The sequence below is a fragment of the Neomonachus schauinslandi genome, chromosome 7 (genome assembly GCF_002201575.2).
Source record: "Neomonachus schauinslandi chromosome 7, ASM220157v2, whole genome shotgun sequence".
Classification (NCBI taxonomy): Eukaryota; Metazoa; Chordata; class Mammalia; order Carnivora; family Phocidae; genus Neomonachus; species Neomonachus schauinslandi.
In genome coordinates, this window is record NC_058409.1 from 51,345,808 (window position 1) to 51,359,342 (window position 13,535).

The 13,535-nt window shown below is 43.4% G+C and overlaps 1 protein-coding gene across 2 annotated transcripts in view; it reads right to left on the minus strand.

The window, feature by feature from the left end:
• Positions 1–826: 826 nt before the first annotated feature.
• The window catches only part of ZNF366 (zinc finger protein 366), a 76,763-nt gene continuing 64,054 nt past the window's right edge, over positions 827–13,535 (minus strand). Inside the window, exons 5-6 of one of the 2 annotated variants that reach the window (XM_021700291.1) lie at positions 12,236–12,417; positions 827–1,136 (exon numbers count right to left, since the gene is read on the minus strand). In XM_021700291.1, the coding sequence (XP_021555966.1) occupies positions 1,092–1,136; positions 12,236–12,417 (227 nt within the window). In that variant the 3' untranslated portion in view covers positions 827–1,091. Of the gene's footprint in view, positions 1,137–11,869; positions 12,418–13,535 lie in introns of those variants that run through there. The other variant, XM_021700282.1, reaches the window with a different exon arrangement.

Here is a 13,535-nt window from a genome sequence, read left to right on the forward strand (position 1 = left end):
CCAAGCCCACGGCGACCTGGTCTTTCACTGGAACTGCTCAGCACTGCTGTATCCCAAGCCCACGGCAACCTGGGATAATTTAAAGACAAATGTGGTTCTTCCAGGAATGTAAGCTTGAATAGGGTAGGGTGAAACAATCCCAGGGCTGCTACTGAGAAACAGGGACTCTGGTGTGATTCCCCACAAACCTGTGAGGACTGGAGGTTAAGGAGAGGGATGTCTCAGATAAATCATCCTGCATCTTCAGGCAAGTAACAGTAACACCGCAAGCTCGTGGACATTTGTGAGCTCCCTGAGGATCAGACCTAAATGTGTGAGGGCTTTGAAAATGTTTTAGTTCCATAGAAAGATTGGACTCTTAAAATTCCTTCTTAAACCATGCATCTTATGAGAGACCAAGAGAAATGTTAAATACTTCATTGCTTAGATAAATAGAAACAAATTCCTGGAGGGCAGGAACCATGCTGCATGGCACTTAGAATACTTAGCTCTCAAGTCCTTCTCCACTGTTACTTTGTAAAGCCCCGAAAAGGAATTTCCAGTGTCAGGGAAGATATTTAAAAGTTGGAGGGAGGGGAGGTGGTAACCCCTGCTAATTAATACCACTATTAAGCAATAGTTGTAATAGATGTTAATATTATAGTTAATTAAGGTAAGAATTCTAGAATCATTCTCTCAACAGGAACATAATTATTCTGCTCATAATCTGTACATTTTCTCTATAACTGATATATTGTTGTTTTAAGTTACTCATATCAATGGCCTTTATGTATAATGGCCTCACAAGTTTATTTTATTTTTTTTAAAGATTTTATTTATTTATTTGAGAGAGCGAACGAGATTGAGACCACAAGGAGGGGGAAGGGGCAGAGGGAAAGGGAGAAGCAGGCTCCCTGCTGATCAAGGAGCCCAATGTGGGGCTCAATCCCAGAACCCTGGGATCATGACCTGAGCTGAAGGCAGATGCTTAACTGACTGAGTCACCCAGGGTGCCCCCCTCACAAGTTTATTTAGGAGAGTGACTGGGTCTGTAATGCTCATTCTGGTATCTCCAGAGCCTCTCAGCACACTGCCTGTCACATAGCAGGTGCTCAATAAACATTCATTGGATAAGTGGAGTTGTTGATATCTTCCCCCTTTTTTAGTTCAAATGGGAAAATAATGGTTGGCAAATACTGCAGACACATTTTTAGTTTAAGAGTAAGTGTCAAGGTTTTGGTGAACGAATTCTATTCCATTGTCTTAGAGACTAAATAGAGGCTTTCATCCCTAAACATAAATATTACTACAAGATTAGCCACATTGGTTCATTCTCTTCAAACAAACAAATGTCGAATAGAGGTTTTTTGATTTGGGGGTTGTTTTGGGAAGCTTGTACAATTTAAAATTGGCGACCTTGGACAAGAAGATAGACAGTTCCTGGGGACTTGATTTGTGGCGGATGTGTGTTCTACTCCTGCCCCTGGGTACTTGCACGTCTCCGTCCTCCCACCCCCACTCCCATGGAAGGTGCGTTTCTCCCGACTGTTTACAGACAAGTCCCAGGGAAGACTGCCCTCAATCTTTTTGGTACAAGTGTTACAAGGGCCACCCAAGGGTACAGCCAGCTTGCTCTAGCTGTTAGTTGCACCTGACTATTCAGGGTCAAGGGAAAATAGGAACAGAGGCCTAAAAAGAAAATAGACTGGTAAAATGGAGGAAAACAACTGGAATAAAGACTTCTTTTCAAAATTCAAGCAGAGTCCTTGCTCTTTGAAGAATAGGAGGTACAAAACAATGGCAAGACAACAAGAATAAAAGCTACATAAATCACTGGACTATTCAGTTTCTATTTACAAGGAGAAACCTCCAGTCCATCCTTTATTTTCTGTTGATATTCATGAGAAAAACACAGGGAGATGATAAAACTAAATAGGGATCTCAGCATTAACAGCTGAACAGACGAAGGAATTTACATGTGTTAATCTAAAAATTACGATCACAATGAGATACCAATTCATACCCATTAGAATGGCTGTTATCCAAAAAATGGAAAATTGCCAAGTGTTGGAGAGGATGCAGAGAAATTAGAACCTTTGTTCATTGCTGGTGGGAATGTAAAATGGTGCAGCTACTGCGGAAAACAGCCTGGTGGTTCCTCAAAAAGTTACACAGAGAGTTACCATATGACCCAGTAATTCCACTTTTAGGTATATGCCCCAAAGAATTAAAAATAGGGACTCAAACAGATCTTTCTCCACCACTGTTCTCGGCAGCATTGTTCACAATCGCCAAAAGGTAGAAATAACACAACTGTTTGTACCAGGACAGGTGAATGGATACGTGGAAATGCGGTCTACACATTCAATGGAATATTATTCAGACTTAAAAAGGAATGCAGTTTTGACACATGCTACAATGTGGATGGACCTTGACAACAGTAACGTCGAGTGAACTAAGCCAGACACAAAGGACAACTATTGTATAATTCCACTTACGTTATTTACAAGGAAAAAACTCCAGCTCATCCTTTATTTTCTGTTTATATTCATGAGAAAAACACAAGCTTATGAAACAATATGGATCTCAGCAATAACAGCTGAACAGATGAAGGAATCTAGAGTAGTCACATTCATAGGGCCAGAAAGGAAAATACAGGTTACCAGGGGCCAGGGGGAGGGAGAGTGGGGAGTTAGTGTTCAGTGAGTCCAGAGTTGCTGTTTGGGATGATGCAACAGTTCTGGAGATGGATAGTGGTGATAGTTATATGGCATTATAAATGTACTTAATGCTACTGCAGTGCACACTTGAAAATGGTTAAAATGGTCATTTTTACGTTATGTGTATTTTATCACAATAAAAAAGAATATATTATAAAACCTGTGGATATATGAATTACATTCGCGGTGTTGTACAAACATCACCACCAGCTGCTACCGCCTCCCTCAGAACAGGGATTACAGAGCCCAGAGGCAGGGGAAATAGGAGCTGCCGGGGTTGGCCTTGACTAGCCCTCCTCCACCAGGAACGGGAGCTTTTGGAAAGACAAGCCCTTTGAAATCCACGAAATCATCTGTGTCTCAGATAGGGGCTTAGAGTGACTTCGGAGGGGATTAGACCCTGTCGGTGGTGCCTACTTCCTAGAGATGCATCATTATTCTCAGTGATGTTTACTGAATATCCCCTGAGAGGCCGGCATTGTAATGATCTCTTTAGAAAGCTCTGCCTAACCTTGCTTTGGTTTTTGCTTTTTCTTCCTTTAAAGACTGCTATTGCTGGGGATTTCATCTTTCTTTTCTTTTCAGCTGGTTTTTCAGGAGAAGAGGCAGTTGACTCAATGCTCTGTGTCTACAGTCTTTCAAAACCACAGCTGAGGATTTTAAATATTAGCCCGATTTGGAGAACGTGCCACTCTAAGCAAAGGCTAGGCTTGTGACAAGTTGGAAGGGAAGCTGTCCTTCAACAATGGCAAATGACACAGCTATCATCTCTGCAAGTCCAGAATGATGAATAGATTTTACCTCATCCCTCCCCTCTCCTGACAGAAGTTGGAGAACAGTTTCATTATTACTACTTTCTGGAAGAAGAAACAAAATTATTTGCCAGTGTGCTTACAATGATGAATTGCTAAAATGGAAGAAATATCTTTATAATCCTTTTAGATGTCTCTTAACGTAATCTCTTCATTTTCCTTCCAAAGACCGTTTGTTTATTAAGATCCGCCCAGTGAAGACTCGCAACGCATATTGCAAACATCAGTTTAAAATGATTCTTCAGGTGTGATGCCAGAAACTTTAATAGCCCTCTTCGCAACGCTTCTGTATTCTCTGGCATGTCCTTCCAAGTTCCCTCCTGTCGCCCCTGCCCTGCCCTAGGGCATTGTGAATAACAAAGATTTCTGGCTGGACAATGTTGGGTCAAGTTCAGAGAGTGTTCTTGTGTTTCTTTCATCATCTAATGAGGATGGGGGGCTGCTGTGGTCAGGAGAAGCACGTCTTAGGGAGGAAGGGCAAACTGAGATCTTTGGATTCAAAGACTGTGGCTCCATCACTTTCTCTTACATAAAGATTATATTTGTCGCACACTTCCTACTGCAAATCACGCTGGTACGACGTGACAATGCAGCGGACACACAAGCACTTTTCCCACATCACACTACAAACACAGCCGCCCTCTCTGGGGAGCCGAAGAGAAACGTTTGGGCTTCCAGTTCCCCTCCATTTGTTTGAAGGATCAAGAGAACACAGTTTCATTTTCAACAAAAATTAAAAAGGAAAATCATGAAAAGAACCAGCCTCCTCTTTTTTTTCTCTCTCTCTTAATATATTGTTGCATCCAGGGCAGAGGAAGCAGTGAGCGCCACTGATACTGGGTCCCTCGGGACCCTCTAAGGGTCACTCCCCAGCTCAAATGAGCATGTCTTCCTCCACTTGCTACAGCAAGTTTGTAGTGGAAGTTACTGGAAGTTACTTTCGGCTTGGCTCTGCAGTACAAAACCATGAAATGCCGCAGCATCTCAGGATTCAGGCCGTGTTCACACCTGGGTTTTCACAGGGAAGACAGTTTTCAGTTTGAAGGCTTTGGAGGTTTGAAAAACCATTAGCCATGTTCCTGCCAGCCTCCATAGGCCTCTCTAGGAACTGTGTGTTCCTTAAGGACAGGAGCCAATTCCTTCCACACGTTTTTGTGTTTTATTTCTTCTTCGGGTGCTGACTGTGGTGCCGTGGGCCAATTCAATTTGGGGACTTAAAATATGACAATATCCCATTTATTCTGCATTGTTGCAGAACAATGTGTGCACTGGATAAAAATTTCCGGATGATGGTACTGTCACCCTTTGAAGAGCTTAAAAGGAAAATGTTATTTGGAGGGCATCTAGTGAATAAACAGGCAAGTTCATTGTTATTAACATGCATTATTTTACTGGCTGCATCAGAGATGTCCTCAGGGCCTACAGAGACAAAAAGGACTTTTTGCAGCCTCGCTTGTGGTCTTGGGAGTTCTAGCGTCTTTCCTTGGTTTTCGGATTTCTAATTGTGTGCTCATTTGTCCTCACTTCTGCCATTCCTTGTCAGGATCTCTGTCTGAGAAGCTTCATTGATTTCTTTGGTCCTGACTATTTATTTCATTAGCAACTGTAACCCAGAACAAAACCCAAGAAACCAGATGGGCTTAATTCTACCTACATTACTTGGTAAATATGCTCTCTTGCCAACTGAGTAAAGAGCATGGGTTTTATGATAGCTCTGAGACTCTAATTCATCCCTTCTATCATTATGTGAGGAGATAGACTTTGTATTAAGTGGCATTTTATTTTGTACTTAGAAAAATATACATTTTTGTTATTATGACGATTAGCCTTCAATAGAACAAACCAACTGGACCCCCAAAAGAGCTTTTGAACCGTCCACTCCTAACTCTTCCTTGCTACCTCCTTAATCAAGGCCAATGTTAACTCTCACAGACTATTAAAACTGCTTCTTAGTGGTCTCCCAACATCATCCTGGCTTCCTTCCAACCCGTCTTCCACACTACAGCCAGAATGAGCTTTAGAACATGTAAATCTCATCATTTCACCCCCCTTGCCCAGTGGCTTTCCATGTCAGCCTCTCCTTACATCACTCTTGTCCCTGCTGGGTGTCTCACTGGCCATGTTCCCTATACAACAGCCCTTTGCACATGCTGTCTGCTCTGTCTGGAATGCTCTTCCCCTGGTTTTCCCCATATGGCTGACTCCTTATATCCTTAAGTTCTCAAATTAAATGTCACTTTTTCAGAGAGACAATTCCTGATCCCTCTAATTAAAGTAGGTATTCATTATTATTCTCTTTGTAGGGTGGATGGATGTATGAGAGTGAACACAAGAATGAAAATCTTGGTATCACATGTTAACATCCACCAGGTTGCATGCACCATGGAAGAGAAATTAAAAAATCAGGCAGACAATGACCTTGCCAGTTGACTTCATCCCCCTATCAACAGGCACTCCAGTGCTAAACAAAACAAAACAGAACAAAAAACATATGAAGTAGCCACAGTGATAGATATGGAGGCTACACATGTGCCCAACAGCATAAAGTACATTTACCAAGAATGATCTCTTATCACTGCTGAATATCCAACACACCAGCAACAAAGACTGATGCTGACCTTCCAATATGGCACCATTGCTTAGGAAGATCAACCGGTCACTTAGTGAGAAGTTGACTATATTGAGTCCTTTTCATCTTGAAGATCCAGGGGTTTTCTTTGTCATAGGAACAGACCTATACTTCCAAGGGTAGAGACAGGAGTGCCCCACCCCCCCCGCCCCGGCCCTAGTCAATACTCACAGTAACACACTGTTATACTTCTCATCCCTGTCACTCTGGGTTCTGTAGGGTTAGAGATTCTCATCCTCAAAAAGGGATACACTTTCACCTGGGATACAGCAAGGGTACCATTGAATTAGAAGCTACAGCTGCTATCTGGGCATTTTTTGTTCCTTGTCTCCAGGAACCAGCAGATAAAGAATGGAGTCACCATTTTGGCAGAGGTAATCAACCTAATCATCAGGAGGGAGAAGGCTGTGGTTACAAAATGGGTCATGGAGGAATATATGTGGAACCCAGATCACCCATTTGGGTTTCTTTTGGTACTTCCTTTCCTACTTGTGACTACAAATGAACAAGTATAGAAACTTCATTCTGAAAAGGGCATGTGTCTTAGTCCACTTGGGCTGCTATAACAAAATACCATAGACTGGGTAGCTTTAGCAATAAACATTTATTTCTCACAATTCTGGAGGTTGGGAATTTCAAGATCAAGGTGTTGGCAGGTTCTGAGACTGGCAGAGGTGGTATCTGATGGTGACAGGGATCCTGACAGGTAGTGGAGGAAGGAGAAGATGAGTTTTGGCTGTGTCTCCTAGGCTAATTACAGTAGTGGGGGCTAAAGTTTTTCCCACTCATCTTCCTCTTCTAAGTTTTCCTTCAGAAAGAGAGGCCCACTGGTATGCTGGAGGAGATGTTCCATGAACGTACATGAACAAGTGGACTGGAGTCACACAAGGGGTGGACTGTGGTAGACAAGGGATGAGTCAAGCAGTGTCTCTTCAAGGAAGGACTTGTATCAAGCCGTCAGTCAGTAGACAACCTCTGGCCACTGGTTCCTTCAAGGTCTGTCCCTGCTACAGAGTCACACCGTCCTGAGGTCCTGCCCTTTCCAGGACAGCCCATACCTGGTGACTGAGCAAGGGGGTGTGTGCAAAGGCCTGGGCATCTCTGCTCAACATGGCACAACTCTGATGGGCAATCCTTGCGATGAGCTACCTGCTATGTTGAGTGAGGCTTAGCAGGCTTGTATCACACACAGTTCGTCCTCTCTCTTTACTCAGCCTTCTTTCCTCCCTTTTCTTTTCACTGGCTCTAATCCCTGGAAAACATCTTGCACCCAGATTTGTCTCATCATCTACTCCCAAAGAACCCAACCTTGTACATGCTTTGGCGGCAAATGAGGAACTTGCTAACTAGGTCATTTGGAGCAACTTATTTCACTCTGCCAAGCCTCCATTTCTTCATCAGTAAAATGGAAATAAAATTTGCCTCTCAGGGTTGTGTGAGGTTTGAATAAAATCAAGTGTGTGATCACCTAGCACCATGCGTGGTGTAGAGTGGTGTATGATGTTTAAAAGGGAAGCCTTCTCAGAAATGGCGACTTTCCATGCCGACACAGCGTTGTAAGCTGAGAAGGGAGAGCTGAGTGTTCTGTCTTCTGGCCACTTTGTTGGTGACAATAATGGCAAATTCTCACATAGCATGCACCATGAGCCAGGCACTTTTCAAGCGTCTTGCATATATTAACTCATTTAACCTACAAACAACTTGGTGAGGAAGGTTCCGAATCCCATTATCACAGGTGAGGAAATGGAGGCACGGAGAGGTTCACAAACCGGTCACAGGTCTCAAAGATTGCAAGTAGGAGAGTTGGGCTTTGAACCCAGGAACCTGATACCAGAACCTATGCTCATGCCCAGTATAGTACATGGCCTCTTGGTTCAACTGTATCCTACAAAGAACTTGACGCAGACTAAGGCAATCTTGCTGCTCACTTCCCACTTCCTCATGACACCCTTCCAGAACTAGTTTTTCTGAATGGGCAAGATAAAGAGGATGAGGAAAGTGTCACCCCCCTCCAGATGGTCTGAGCTTCATGAATCCTTTCTGAAACCTTGAGGCAGGGAGAATCCAACATCTATCTCCCTGGGGTTGAAGCCCCAAAGGGAACTACTCTGGCAGAAGGGATGAGGGCAGGAGCGAGACACTGACAATGGTAGTTTCCTAGCAAAATTTCAGGTATTTGCAAATAATTAACTCAGCCTTTTCAACATGTCTTTATTTGCTTAAATTAACAAAATATAGGTTACATGCTATTTTCAGGTAAACTGCTTTTCCACTGAAGCAGAAAGCGATATTCACAACTTGGGTTACTACATACTTGGAGTTTTCATATTTAAATAGCAAGCCAGAATTCTGTACAAAATCAACATTTGGTGTAATGTTGTCCAAATATGTGAAGGCTTTTAAATGTTAGCTCTGTTACATTTTGTTCCAGCAAAGCAGACAAAGATCATGATTCAAAATGCGATGTTAATATTTTATTAAATGTCTTTAGGGCTTAATAAATACAGTATGCACATTGGACTTTCTCATGCCGCTACTTGTATACAAATATACCAGTTACCCTTGTGGGGTTATGAAAGGTCAGCCTCAGTCTCATGGCCAATGGGGAGTCAAATTTTTTAAAAAAGAAAGAATGAGAGAGGAATTAGAAGGCAAAAAGAGGGAGGTGATCATAGGCCTGAATAAAAAGGATAAAAGAGAAATACGCCACTTGGCTGGTCAGTTGGCTGTTTCAGAGTGACAGCGGTCAAAAGTCTGGAAAGCTTTCGGTAGTGACCTATTTTCAGAGTGTCACAAGAGGGTGAATGTTATGCTGCCCTAGCCCTTAGAGTGCTGATAACCTTGGACGGTTTTGCCCCTCAGTTCTCTCAGGGTGACCCCCACGTGCTGTCCTTCAGGTTTGCATTCTCATTAATTAGCCCAGTAGGCAAGGTTGGCCAACCTTCCCTTAGCTCTGCACTTACACATGAGGTATCCATGTAATTTCTCACCCAAACTGGGATACTTCTGAGAGTTGAGGTAATACTCTTAGCAATTATCTTGGGGCAGAGGTATAAACCAGGGTTGGGCCAGGCAAATCAGGATGGTGGTCACTCAACAACATACAAAACCAAGATTTTAGCCTTAATTCTCACAAGGTCAGTGTATATTTTATATTTATCATCAGGCTAGATCTAATTAAGTCTCTCATACCCAGAGTCAAGAACTAAAAACAGGCTTTATAATACACTTCCTAACACTTTTTAAATTACTTTTCTTAGGCATTTTTTCCCCTCAAAATGAAATTTTACTTGAAAGGCTAACATGAAAAACAGATGAAATGTGAGCCACTTTGAGTGAAGAGGGTGTGAGGGCTGAGAGTTTCTCCTTCTCCTCTAGCAGCTTTGGAGGGACCTAAGAGGGACTTCTGGCCCCTTGATCCACAATTTGGAAACCATCATTCTAGACCATACTCTCTCCATCTCAACATGAACTTGATCCTCAAACATTCCCATGTGATTCATTTGGTTGGAAAAGACTAGAGCTTGCTATTCTAGATTTCCTGGTTCTGGCGAGCCATGCCCAGAACACACTGGAAGTATGTCTTCAACTACTATAGGCTACTGAAAGAATGAACTTGTAATGGGACCCTGACAGCTGGAGGCCTCATAGACCATGCAGCCAGCCTCCTGCATGATTTGATCAGAGGCACTAATGAACTATATCAGTAATGACTGGAAGGCAAGTCACCCCTCCGAGGACTTGGGACACTTTCCCGGCACAGAGTTGGGCTTGTACCCACAGAAACCCAAACTATTTCCTTCAGCATCCCCTTTGCAGGAGCCTGACCTCAGGACACAGGTGGCGGTAGGAAACCCAAACAGCTTTGGCATTTGCAGTGGTGGTGAGGCTGAAGGAAAGAGCTTTAGGCGAGGGGGGCAGGAGAAATGCGTCAGGGATTGACAAAGCCCATGGGGGGATGATTAGAAGTCAGTGAGTGTCAGGGGGAAGCACCTTGGCCAAGAGAAAAAGCTGACATCCAGCAGTCAGACACGGGCCAGGTCTTCTCAAGAAATGTACTGGAACTTCAGGAGGAGAGAAAGCAACACAATAAACAGTACCTCGCTCTACAAATAAGAGTTGAAACTACCAACCAAGAGGCAGTTTTTACATAAACACAGACACAGTACCAGAGGGTTACTGCTTATGGTCAGTCACAGATCTGCAACATCCCGTGAGCACTGCTTTACTTGGCACTGGTGCCTAAGGAAAGCCTACTGGCTGGGTTCAACCCACCCATGACAGTCATGGCCACTCACTAGAATCATGATTCAAGCATCTAGGAAGAAATAATGAGTCACTGTAGGCTGGCTATATATTTTTAAACATATTAGGTGACCATAAACATCACAGGCATCATCTTCTAATACAAAGAGTGTGTGTTTATACAGTGTGTGTGAGTGTGTGTGTGTGTGTGCACACATGCACATGCATGCGTGTGTTTGTGTCCTTGTGAGGGTCTTATGGAACAGGTAAGAAGCCCTAGGTCAGCAGTATGATTTCAAGGTCTCCTGCTCCATATTTTAATGAGTCTGAAGCCAGAAACACATATTCATGGAGTCCAAGAGAGCCACCCTATTAGCCCAGTCAGTCTTTCTCGATCCTCCTGCACAGAAGAATCGTCAGGGGGAACCTTTTAAAAAACACCAAAGTTGGGGCTCCACTCTAGACCAAATTAAATCAGAATCTCAGAGCTTGAGGCCTCAGCATTGGTATTTTTTTTTTAAAGTTCCCCGAGATGATTCTACTGCGCAGGCAGCATTGAGAACACAGTCCAGAATCTCCCTTAGCAGTAATTAGCTGATGGTGATTCTAATATTCTAAAGAAGCAGCACTCAGATTGCAAGACTTCCCGACCACGCCCCCAGGAGAAAGCCACTGCTCAAGGTGACAGCTCTTCCTGCAGCTACTTTATGGGGCACGGGGCCTCAGAACAAGGTCTCCAGGAAGGAGCTCTGCTCAGGACACAAGGGGTGAGCCTGCAGACGCTGACCACTTTGGGGCCATCTGACAATACGCTCCAAATGCCACATCTGATGAAGGCAGCTGGAGCAGAACAAGGCAGACCCAGGCAGGAAGCTCAGAACTGCTGGTCTTTCATTAGTTGAAATTATTCATATTTTCTTAAACTTCTCTCTTACATCTGCAGCAACCACTTGAGAATATCCTCTTCAATACCTCACTCTTCTTGTCATTTCTGGTATGTTGGCTTATTTAATAAAGGTGATTTTCATATATACAACTAGGAATGTTTTCATCTATCTGCAAAAATATGGTGCTTGACACATTACCTTATCAATGATGATTTAGTTGGATGTGTGCAAGTTACCATATTTTTGCAACTAAAAAAAATTTCCCATGTATTGCATATTAGTCAAAGGAAAATAGAATTTCTAAAAGCACCTCGGCATCAGCTTACAATTAGGTCTCTAGAATATGTACAGTCTATTATAGTGGAGATGCATAAAATAGCACTGAAGAGGACCCTGCATGTGTGTTAGAAATCAAGGGGCCAAGGAAAGACCTGAGAAGCTTTTACATTACTGAGGACAAATCCCTGCTCATGTAGTCTGAGCCATTTATAAAGATTTGCACCATTTGCCAGTCTCCAGCAAATGACAACTCATGCAGAAAGCTATATTTGAACTGCCTAGTTCTCATTTTCCAAACGCAATTTGAAAACTGTCCACTTAGATACCTAAAAGCACTGCTTGTTTTTCCATTTTCCTCTCCAGTAATTCTTTTAAACTCTCATCTCTGTGCTTGAAGTACAAGTAATCAGAAAAGGAGGGGCCCCTCCGGGCACTCTGCAGAGCCCTGAGGTGGAGACACTCTTCTCTGAGGGCGAATTCTCTCTCCGGGCTGCCCTCTGCCCCAAGGCTGTCCTTGCTCCTCTCCTGGTGCTCTCCTTTGGGCTTGTCCTCGTCGTCGTCCTCCTCTTCCTCCTCACAGGGGTCCTCGAGTGCCCTGGGAGCTGGCTCGGGCTGGGTGGGTAGATCGTGGGGTGTGCAGGGCTGCCTGCTCTGTGGGGCCAGGCCCGGGCTGTCTCGCTCCACCTCATAGCTGGTGTCCTCCTCCTCTTCCTCATGGCAGGGGCTGCCCCGGGCGCTCTCCCCATCTGACTGGAACAGTGGCCCCTTTGCCCCACGCTTCTGGGAAAGGTCAAAGGGCTCCTCTTGTTCCAGACTCCTGAGCACTCCTGCCGTCGGGGCCAGGGCAATTCTCCCCCTTCCAAAACCTGTGAGAGCAAAAGCAATATTCAGGCCCCAGGAATAGCTGTGAAAATGGGTCATTGCGTGGTACCCAGGGCCATTTAGTATAGTTTCATTTTACATTTTAAAAACAAATTCCTAGGCGCGCCTGGGGGGCTCAGTTGGTTAAGCGTCTGACTCTTGATCTCAGCTCAGGTCTTGATCTCACGGTCGTGAGTTCAAGCCCTGTGTTGGGCTCCACGCTGGGTGTGAAGCCTACTTAAAAAAATAATTAAATTAAAATAAAAAATAAAAATAAATTCCCAGTAAGGCTATGGAGAGATGGGCCTTGTCACAGATGTAGTTTACATCAGTAGAACTTCTTTAAGGTAAATCTGGCAACATGTACCAAAAGCTTAAAATAAGCATAGCTCTGACTGAGCAATTATACAATTGAGAATTTAAACTATGAAAATAGTCATACAGGTGCACAAAATGTATAAGGATGCTCATCACATTTTTTTTTACAGTGAAACTGAAATGATAGAGGTTTACTTAGATAAATAATACAATGAACCACATGTAGAAGATGTAGAGACCTACTAATAGTCATAAAAAGGTATTCTATATATTTTAAGTAAAAAACATATTTATCATATATATATTTATAGTGCAGTCCCAATTTTATCTATCTATCAAAAAATATCTGGAAGAATTTACATCAAATCTCAAACATTAGGTGATTCTAACATTTTTCTTTTCATTTCTAATATATTTCTTATTATTTTCAGTGAGCATATATTTTACCATAAGAAAAAACAAAACCATAACAAAGGTATTTTCATCTTGAAAAAATTATATTTACCATTTTGGGCCAAGAAGGCCACGCCATAACTAGGCCCCTAAGCACAGATAGAGAGGGCACAAAGAGATCCAAAGCCCCTGTGTCCAACCACAAGTATCTCTGCTGTTGGCCACAGCCATGCGCAAGGGGCTCACTTTCAGTTTCAGTTTGAGGGCCCTGCAGGGAGGGACTTTTCAGGAGCCAATAAACACATGGTAACATTCTGCCCGATTTGATCTTGAAGGTCTCTGGTCCTGGCGAGCCAGCAATCAGGCCCTGAGGAGGAGGTGGGAACAATCAGGCTTCCAGGGTGGGAGCACA